The 11,068-nt window shown below is 38.8% G+C and overlaps 1 protein-coding gene across 1 annotated transcript; it reads right to left on the bottom strand.

Annotated features, from left to right (window-relative positions):
• Nucleotides 1-1,737: 1,737 nt before the first annotated feature.
• Nucleotides 1,738-8,230, bottom strand: bphl (biphenyl hydrolase like). The gene is made up of 7 exons (XM_023272312.3): nt 7,971-8,230; nt 5,230-5,333; nt 4,881-5,047; nt 2,694-2,847; nt 2,425-2,556; nt 2,115-2,238; nt 1,738-2,023 (listed from the first exon to the last, which is right to left on the bottom strand). Exons 1-7 carry the CDS (start codon nt 8,051-8,053, stop codon nt 1,933-1,935), a joined length of 855 nt encoding a protein of 284 aa, XP_023128080.2. The 5' UTR covers nt 8,054-8,230; the 3' UTR covers nt 1,738-1,932.
• Nucleotides 8,231-11,068: the final 2,838 nt, after the last annotated feature.

The raw sequence follows: 11,068 nt of genomic DNA, 5'->3' as shown, positions 1-11,068 counted from the left end.
AACGGCAGACCAAAGCAATCGATCGTCAGTGCGCGTTGAGTGCAGAGCAACTGATGAACTACAGCACAGACTGTTCTCCAGGAAACACACTGCTGAGTGGGGAAGTTGTACATTTAATTAGAATAAACGTGCAAATTAATTTCAGGAACAGCACAACCTTTTGTAAAAGACTTCTGATGCAAAAAAAAAAAGACAGCTGCAATCAAGAAATTTATTGCTGCTAAGAAATATTTTACTAATGCACTAAGCAAATTAGAGGTTTCCGTGTCATCATCTTACTTAGAAATGCTGGCAACATGTCAATTATCAATAAGTCGTCAGGTCTGCAGTTGTCGTAAAGAACTCTTGATAGATTAGGCTCCAGGTCATCCAGTTTTCACAATCCTCTATGAGTGATATTTTATCTCAAAAATAAAGTAAATTTACTCAGATACTGAAGTGCAGTCCTGGGTCAACTTGTGGGCCTACTTTACATGAGCATTTCCATTTAATTCTGCTTAATACTTCTGCTCCACTACATTTCACAGGGCAATATTGTACCTTCTACTCCACTATGTTTGTTTGACAGCTTTAGTTACCATCACTCTACTGGTTTTAGTGACTAGCTTTCAGAATACAACACAAAGTTAAAGATTAAGCCAGTGGTTCTCAACCTTTGTGGCTTCTTCCAAAAAGCACTGTGTAGTCAGCTCACATTTTGGATGTCTGTAAGTTAACAGCTTCACCAGATAGTGATTTTTCCCTTCTAACCTTTTCATGATTTTTATTTCTGTGAATGCTCCATTCATCCAATATCTCACAAAAAAATGCAATTTTAGAGGACAAGTCCAGAAACTGAAAACAGAATTAGTTTTTGGAGCCATCAGATTCATCTGCTGTCCCTCTTATATATACTGGTAACTGAATATACAGTAATGAAGTATAAGTTCCAACAAGCTCCACATGCAGCAGCTACAATTGTAACATGCTGTTGACACATTGATGCTTTACTCTTTATAATCTAATGGTGCTGTATATAACTAGAAAAGCACTCAGAGAGCGCAGTACTCTGCCAAGGCTGCTCAGTTCTTGTATTATTTCCGGTGGCTGAAATCTGTAAGAACTTTGTGGATCCAGACTATAAGCCACATCGCTGCCAAAATCTAATCCGTTGGTCCTTGTGTCATTTCTGACTTTCCCTGAAAGTCATCATCCAAATCCGTTAGTCCATTTTTGAGTAATGTTGCTAACAGACAGACAGACAAACAAACAAACCAACACCGATCGTCACATAACTCAGCCGAGGCTCTGCCTCCTTGGCAGAGTAATAATATATCAGTCAGAAGGACCAACAGAACTTTTACTTTAATACTTTAACTACATGCTACTGCAAACCTTTACATGCTTTTACCTACGTAGGATTTTTCATGCAGGACTTTAATTTGTCATAGAGTATTTTTACATTCATGCATTACTTAAGTAAAGGAATACTTCTTCCACCATGATCTCTAAGCAGCAGTAAACTATTTCTTAAGTATTAATAAAGCCTCTATTTACAATTTTTATTAAAAAAAAAGTCAACATAAAGGGTGTCTTCTTACTTCTTCTAATCGAATCTATGGAGCAGTGATACAAAAAAGTTAACTATAATTTGTTAAAGATAAATATCTACTAGTGACTACAGTTATTCACAGATAATTAGTAATAAAGTAGGCCTGCAAATTCTGGTTTTACTATGACTTCAATTCATGACAACAGTTGTTTCTCATCGCCACATATTTTTATTTAATATGCAATTCTAATTTAATATTAGCACAGATGACAATTCACATTACTCCTTTATGAAAAGGTAATCAAAATAATAATATTCAAATTATTGAAAATATATATGTCAATATTTGCATTTAACTATTATTAATGGTGGTTCTTCACAGAAATGACACATCGGTAGTTTCACTCTTCCAGAAAGTCTTCCACCAGTTTGTTGAATTCATTGGCGTACCTCAGGTGCAGGTTGTGTTTTCCCTCTGGCATTGAATGAAATCTAGATTTTGGGATGAAAAATGTGTCTTAGCTTGCACCCCACACTGAACTTTTTAAATGAAAGGTATTGTGATATTGCGGTGTGTTCTCACCGAGATCCTTTGATGTTTTTGAGCATGTATTGAGGGTGGAAGCTTGGCACCATGGGGTCTTTCTCTCCATGGATGATGAGGGTTGGACAGCTGATCAGGGGCAGAAGCTCCATGCAGATGCTCCCTAACCAGAGGACATCAAAGGAGACAGCCTGGCTTTTTAGCTACTATTTATTAGTACAAATTAACGTGAGTCTTAAATTTTGCTAGTGTGACATTCCTTGTGTATAAATGTAATAATGAAGTTGTAGCAGAAATTAGTTTGTTAAACTTGACACGTGTAATGAGCCTGTAGCAGCACAGTCCTTACCTTCTGGTCTGTGGACATACTGTGCGATTCCATCCACCCAGGCCTCCCATGTTTTAGCAAAGCCTTGTGCTCCGTACACCTCCTCCATGGGCTGCCTCATCCTTGCACTCCACTTAGAGACATCGCGGACCGCTATGTGTTCCCACAGCAAACCAGCCGCACAAAAACACACACAATACACAGACAAGAAAGATTGTATAATGCAGTTCATAAAGGAGATTGTTCATGACTGTGCTGGCAGTTGTCTGACACAATGTAAAGTGGAGTACCACTATAAAGCTTGAGGTCTTGTTGAGAAACAAAGGCGTTGGATCCCCACACGACCATCTTGTTGATCAGGTCGGGGTTCCTGGCAGCTGCAATCAAAGAGGTGATTCCTCCATCACTCCACCCAAGCAGAGAGAACTTGCCAAAGCCCAGCGCCTGCCAAAGAAATGACAAACACTTGAAACTGTACTCCTCTAGAAACGGAATTACTACAACTGCAAGTTCTGTCTCTGTGAGGCAAGCAGATGAAATATAAGAGGGGTAACTTCAACATGCATTCTGTGCATAAATGGGACCATATAAACTACACTGTTGTCTCAAATGCCAACATTATATATTTAGAGACAAAATTTACCTTTTACTTCTCAGAATGCAAAAAAGGGCCAGGACCTAATTTGCCAGAAATCCTTTCCACAGTAGCTGTTTGCATCCATTTCACACTGATTTTCCAATCCTCTATTTGCAGTGTAATAGCTTGTCATGCATATAAATTTCACAGAACCATGGGTAATTTTATACACCGAATGACAGCCTTGTGCATTTGAATTTATAAGTTAAAACTACTTAAACATAGCACATTGATTACACAATTGTCATTTCCTCTGTTTTATAGTGAACCTATGAAGTTACAACTCTCACTAATTTTTATTTTCCAGGTTTCCACATCGCTGTGCAAAAGCGGACGAAATTTCAATTGTATAAAAGTGCTGAGGTTATGATGTACTTATGGTGCAGTTGTCGTCAAGAAAATAACAGCAGGGAAACAAGGGAAGATATATTATTAATAGGATAACAGTGCCGCCTATAAATGTCTAATTTTGCATATCTATAACTCAGAAAGTGTCAATGATTTTGAAAACTGCATTATGCACTACCATTCAAAAGTTTAGGGTCACATTTTTGAAAGAAAAGCATTTTTCCAAATGAAGACAACATTAATCGTAAATTCAGTCTAGACATTGCTAATGTGGTAAATGACTATTCTAGCTGGAAACAGCTGAGTTTTAATGGAATATCTCCACAGGGGTACAGAGGAACATTTCCAGCAACCATCACTCCTGTATTCTAATGCTACATTGTGTTAGCTAATGGTGTTGAAAGGCTAATTGATGATTAGAAAACCCTTGTGAAATTATGTTAGCACATGAATAAAAGTGTGAGTTTCCGTGGAAAACATGAAATTGTCTGGGTGACCCCAAACTTTTGAACAGTAGTGTATATATATATATATCCATAAAATGGATAATTTAGGTGTGGTTACTGAGCAACTCGTTTCACATACACCGATCAGCCACAACATTATGACCACTGACAGGTGAAGTGAATAACATTGATTGTATTGGTTCTATGTGGTGTTCTGCTGGAGAATCTTGGATTTGGGCATCCATCCGTGTTGATGAGACTGAGACACTCAAATAAACATTATCCCAGAACAAGCATACTCCTTCATGCAAATAGCAATCCTAAATGTCACTGGCCTACCCCTGCAGGAAAATGCACCCCACCACATCGTAAAAACATCAAACAATCAGGATCATCTTGGGGAACATGACAATCGCCCAAGATGTTGGTTTGACCTCCAAATTCCCTAGACCCCATTCTGATCAAGCATCAACAGGATGCAGTGGAACAAGTTTGATTCCCAGAGGCCCCACTGCACAACCCAGAGTACCCAAAGGATCCACTGCCAACGTCCTGGTTCCAGACCCATAGGACATCCTGAGAGGTCTTCTGGTCCGACCCAATGGATCAGACAACATAAGGGGGACCAACACAAGATTAGGAAGGTGGTCATAATGTTATGCCTGATCAGTGTATAAACAAAGTGAAGACAGCAAGTGAGGGGTGCTGTAGAAAGCAGTTAAAATCCTTTGTATCCAGACACAGTAAGCCATCAAGCCCACAGGGGGTCCAATGGTAGAATATTTTTTAGTTAGCATGAATTGCTAATTCAACCATACAGATTAACAAACCATGTACACACAGATCAGTGTATAAATAATATACAATTCAAGTCATATTTAACTGGTAGTGCATGTTTTCAGAATCTGAAAATAAAATTCAGCCCAAAAGAGGTAGAACTTGTGCATTAACTGTGCAATAGAAAACTTCATCCTCCATAAGGGATTTCATTGTAAACTGTGCAGGTCAGATTGGTAATCATTTTCTCGTTTGACTAATAAACAGACCTTCATTAAATCCACTGCATCCTTTGCATCCCTCTTAAAGAAGTCAGGAGGGAAGTCTCTGTCTGGGGGGCGGGACTGTCCGTAACCACGGGGATCCCAGCCAACCACAGTGAAGCGTTCCTTATTCAGAGACTTGAGCTGGGGAGCAAAGTCTGTCTTTGTGCTTCCTGTGGTAGAAAAGAAAGAAATGTTGGGGATTTTTTTTTCCAGAACTTTGGCATTTATTAAAGAATAAGCCAACAGAATATAAAACAGAGATATGTATGAGATTAAAAAAAGATCTTAAGTGCTTCATATATTGGAAAAAATTTTACTTTTTTCATAAAAGGAGGTATGTTGTTGTTATTACCCAAAGCCCCAGGAATCAGCAGCACAGCGTGTTTCCCTCTGCCTGTCTGCTCGTAGTACAGATCCACTCCATTAACAGGCTGCCTGCCAGAGACCACTGAGGAGCTGCAGGGAAACACAAATAGACTTTGCCAGTAAAGTGGAAAACAACAGGATAAATCAGTCTTGTGAAAGGACTTCTCCTTCTTTCCATTCCGTTCCAAAAGTTACACCAACGACTAAAACCAAAGATCCATCCATCCATTATCTATATACCATTTAATCCTCATTAGGATCATGGGGGGCTGGAGTCTATCCCAGCTGACTTAGGGTGAAGGCAGGGGACACCCTGGACAGGTCACCAGTCTATCACAGGGCTACATATAGAGACAAACAATCACACTCACATTCACACCTACGGACAATTTAGAATCACCAATGAACCTCAGCATGGTTTTGGCCTGTGGGAGGAAGACAGAGCAGCCGGAGAAAACCAAGCCCAGAGAGAACATGCAAACTCTATGCATGAAAGATCCCAGACCAGTACACGAACCACGGATCTTCTAGCTGCAAGTCAATAATGATAACCACCGCATCTTTGGTTTTCCAACCCCAAAACTAAAGATGACAAATGAATTCTGTCCTTATATTAATAATTCCAACAATTAGGTCATACATCTTTGTTTAAAAACTTGGATTTAATTGCTTTGAAAAAGTCTGAAAAGAAAAGTTGAAACCTTGAGCCCTAGAGCCTGCCATGGCAGCTTCAGTTTGAAAGATTCTTGTCATTTTTGAATAAATCTTAGGGTGAGAAATTGCTGTGTTCTTGCTGTCCATTCCATGTGTTTTGCCTGGTTGAACTGTAAACACAGTGTCCACCAGATCATCATGACGTTAAGCATTACTTATGTTGTGAGGACGGCTAACTAACTGATCTTGAAGGGAATTTATATTTTACCAACTGGATGTATTAATACACTTCAACCATAGATTATTCATACCCACGAAGACTTTGCGCTGGAGATGCTAATGAAAAAAACATTTATTCCCACATATTTGTACTAAAAATGCAATGTCCAAAATTAATCACTTATTCAAATTCTTCCCACTTTTGGAAAAAACACAGCCTCTGTGACATTCCAAATGTTCCAGGTAATTCCCTCCATGTCCTAGAGTGGTCAAAATAGCTGATGCAGCAGTCCTCTATTCAGCTATCCAGTCAAGTGCAAGTCATGGCTAAAACCAAAGAGCTCAGAAAGCTGCTATTCGGATCCGTCACTGAGAGAGAGTTGCTGCCAACAAGACTCAGAAAGACTAGAAAATCGCAAGAGTTTTCAAGCGCAGTGTCCACAGTGCAAAGCATCATCAGAATGTACAAGGAGCTTCACACTGTGATACATCTCAAATGTCATGGTAGGAAGCCAAAAGCGATGCCTGCATAAACAAGAATAAGATTTCAAGCATCATCATCAATGTCATCCTGATGAAAATGAGCAGTTCTAGGACCAGCACCTTAGTCAGACACTAAATAAGGCTGATCTGCATCAACACAGACCACCTAGGACTCTGCTTGTCCATGACAAGAACACAAAAGCTCAAACGTTGACTGGACACTTGGACTTTTCTTTAGTAAAAGAAAGGAGAATAATTCAGTCCCAAGAACACCATCTCCAGTGCCAAGCATGGTGGAGGGAGTGTGATGCTTTGGGGGAATTTTTCAGCTGACTGATCAGGCATCCTGGTCAAAGTAAACAGTATTGTGAGAAAATAGGACATTAAGATTCAGCAAGAAAACATCAGACAGAAAAACGTGTCATTGGGCAGCACTGAATCTTCCAAAAAGACAGTGATCTGAAACATACAGCCAAAGGGGTGAAGAAATGTTAAACTGAAAACAATATCAATATTTTAGAGTCCAGACATGACTCATGATGGAGAAGAAGAATTCTCAGCAAATATAAGAACTGTTAAATTAATTTGGTGGCAAATGAAAGCTTTGCTACTGAGTAATGGAGAGGGTATGAATAATTTTAGACATGGCATTTTTAGTAAAAATGTAAAAAGCAAAGAAAGAAAGAAAAAAACTCGCACAAAATGAAATTAATAAAATTCACCATAAACTTCTCTAACACAATGTCTCATTGTGCTTGGTCACCTGTGTATTCCAAAACCACAACACATTCCAGAGAAATCTACTAATCTAATAAAAAGTCACTATGAATCAAATTTTGCCATGTGTAGGAAAAATTTCAAAGCAATACTTAATCTTTTTCTGTATGACAGAACATTTGGAATACTAACTATAATATCAATAGTAACTATGTTCATCTACAGACTTCTTGTAGATGTGCTCTATTGTGGGGGGATGTTGACATGCGGGTTCTATTTCAGTGGTTTAACATCTGGACATGATCTGGTACTCACATCACATGGATTTGGTGTGCATTTTTTTTCTAATAATAATAATAATAATTACCCACATAAATTCCCTACAAGTCTAACGCATCTGGACTTTTTGGTGTTTCCCCACGGATGACAAGACTTTCTGCAGAATTACTTGTGCAATCCGGTAAACAGGGCAGTGTTCGGACATACAGCGCCATCTAGTGGACTGAAACATTATTTAAAAGTGTTTCGAAAAATAAAGTGCTGCTCCACAGAGGACGAGCAGGCAGCTACACACAGCAGCATGTCCAGCTCTGTCTGTGAGTGTTAGAGGGATCATAGAGCTGATGTGAGGGTGAACAGGGTGAGGACAGTTACCTGTAGAGCTGTGTGGATGTCATGGATCTCTGAACGGCTCCTCTGAACTCTAACAGCCGTCTGCAGACTGAAAGCAGCGCCATTCCTCAGAGGTGCACACAGACAGCAGATCCCTTCCTGAAGATCTGCTGCAGCTGGTTAAAGTTTCTACAAAGTCTGACTGAAGTCCACACAGTCCTGCTCTGCAGCTGGTTTATCAGGAAGTCCAGCAGCTGGGATCAGTTTGGCACTTTCCACGGAAAGATTTAAAGCGAAAGTACGAAAGCGAACACAAAGCAGCATTCACCTGAACGTTACTGTACTAATACCCGCTGCTAAAAAACTCCTGCAGCGTTTTATTTTGAAGGATCTTCTCCACAAGTCTCACAACAATCCTGTTTGTTTGTTTGTAATAAGCTACTATTTAACCAACAGTCTATTTATTTTCACAGGATTTTCCCTCAGTCTAAATCGAGTATTGAAAAAATTAGCATAATTTATATATATATATATATATATATATATATTATTTATATATATATATATATATATATATATATATATATATATATATATATATATGTATATATATATATATATATATATATATATATATATATATATATATATATATATAAAAGTAGCAGAAGGTACAAAATGTACAAAATAATTAAATAAAAACCATTGAATGAGAAGGTGTGTCTAAACTTTTGACTAGTACTGTATATTCATTTCAGTTTTATTTATATAGTGCCAATTACAGGTCAAACTGTCTCAAGATGCTTTACAGAACCCACATGCCTGAACCCCCAGAGCAGACCTAAGGCGACAGTGGCAAGAAAAAAAAACTCCCTTGTGCAGAATAAAAATCAAAATCAAATACGAGGGGAAAATCTACAGTTGTTGTTGTGCAACCTTAAAAGCACACCATTACAGCTCTCTGAATGTGACTGGGAACCTTTGGTGCATGTCTGTCTCCTCATCTCCTGCCTTATTTCTATGATTAATTTTCCAATAAAGGTTCTTGATAACCTTAATGAGTCCTTGACTGAGTATTTGAAGTACATTTCATAGAGGTCTAATCTGATATCCATCAATAAATTTTATTAAGAAACATAACTGCCAAACTCACGATGAGTCCAGGTGTAAAGTCAGGGGATCACCAAAGTCTGTCGGAAGCACCACCTGGGAGCCATGAATATAAGGCCATCAAGTACATGTCAGGCTACTTCTTCAACTGAATGAAGTACTAACATTGGTCTGCACTACAGGAAAAGGCAGAGGATCATAAGAGTTACTGTAATTTACTTTGATTGAGATTTTATGGCAGTTCAATCAGTTGCTGTCAAGATATTTCCACAAATACCAACCTCACTGGAGAAAAAGTCTGTGGATAGGCGAAATCGATAGGGCTGACCCTCTGGTGAACATGAATCTGTTATGGAGCCAGACAGTTTTTATAGGGATGACCAGGCTGACCAATTTAACAATGCCTTAATGTCATTTCAGCAAATCTCTGCTGGCCTAATAATCCATTCTTAGGGGACTCAGTCTTATCATTTGGTTATGCAGATAAGTCATAAGCCATATAGAAGTACATGAGAACTCATACAGTACTTCTATATGGTGTTGTTTTATTGCAACCTCAAGTGATGAGAAACAGAACAGTTGTTAAAATGCTGTTTTTTTATTTGTTGATGAAGTTTCTAAAGACATTTTAAAATAACATAAAAAAGTCGGTATAAATGACAGTATAAAGTAATATGACAGTACAAAAATGCACTTGTTTTTATATATAAATAAAGAATGTGTCTGTACATGTCTCATGTTTATACCAAAAGTGTCCTTGTTCTGTGCAGGACTCCCTCCTAGTTGAGACGTCACTCCAGCCATTAGTTATTTCCTCTGGCTCCAGGTTCTGTGTCACTCACATTGTTCAGCAGTTTCTTTCCAGAATTCTTCAAGTCAGCTCCATCCCTCCAGTCTTTAAGAGTCTGTACAAGAGCTTAATCCACAGTTAAACTCATATTACACACACTGCAGCTAATAAAGACATGTACAGACACATTCTTTATTTACATATGAAAACAAGTGCATTTTTTGTACTGTCATATTACTTTATACTGTCATTTATTCCGACTTTTTTCAAAGTAAGCATAATTGACAATAATACAAAATTTTTAAGGTGTCACAAAATCAACAAAATACTAGTTGCTGGATGTAACTTCAGTTGTTTGAATACGGCTCACAGCAACAGCCTTTCCTTTACTCCACCCCTGGAATAAATGTCTGTACAATTAATTTATCAAATTATTTTTTGAGATACTACAATTTGGAACAGAGTGGTGGGCCAACTCACTTCGACATCGCCGACCACAGAGACGTGCTGCATGTGGCGACACAGACATGTAGCCTAAAGCACTGACACTGCTGTGGCTCTTGCTACTCAAATGTGATGATTTTATCTGTGTTTCATTACTGTAAATGCTATGCTCCCTGGGTCTGAACTGTTTGGCTTCACTGAAACAAAAGCCTCATCTTGGGCTCTAGAAAATTCTGTTCCACTATTTTCTGGCATTTAATAGAAAAAACAGTTTATCAATACATCGAGAATTTCCTAAAACAGCTGTCTGTCTCTTTGAAGTGTGGCATTGCAGGAACCCAATACTTATCTGCTGGGGGTAATAAAGCAGCTTCTATGAGAAGTGGCTGCAGAGGTGATTTTTTTTTCTGAAGAAAATAAAACAACTGTTTAATCATGCACCACAGCTCGACCCGCCTCCTCCTACACACACAGACACACGCCTACACTATGCTCTGATCAAGGTGTTTTTCGTGTATCATCTCTTCAAAAAGGCCCTCGTTTCATATGTGTGATGTTTCTGTTTACCAATGGCTTCGACTTGCTGGTCCTGATGAGCTGTTCAGGCCTGATTCTCTGAGGCAGGCAGCTTTTTGTAAACGCCTCCACTCTCCTCTGCCTGTCAGAGCGTCTGAGTTGTGCCACACACTGAACCACACACAGGAACACAAGACAAAGTCGGGCTAAAAATACCTCGATCGCCGCAGAGCGATGCGTTGAAGATGTAGCCAGATTTACTGGAAATGCAGTGACTGAA

Source organism: Amphiprion ocellaris, chromosome 2 (assembly GCF_022539595.1).
Source record: "Amphiprion ocellaris isolate individual 3 ecotype Okinawa chromosome 2, ASM2253959v1, whole genome shotgun sequence".
NCBI classification, from domain to species: Eukaryota; Metazoa; Chordata; class Actinopteri; family Pomacentridae; genus Amphiprion; species Amphiprion ocellaris.
Note: the sequence above shows the minus strand (reverse complement) of the source record. Positions and strands in the feature narration are given on the sequence as shown.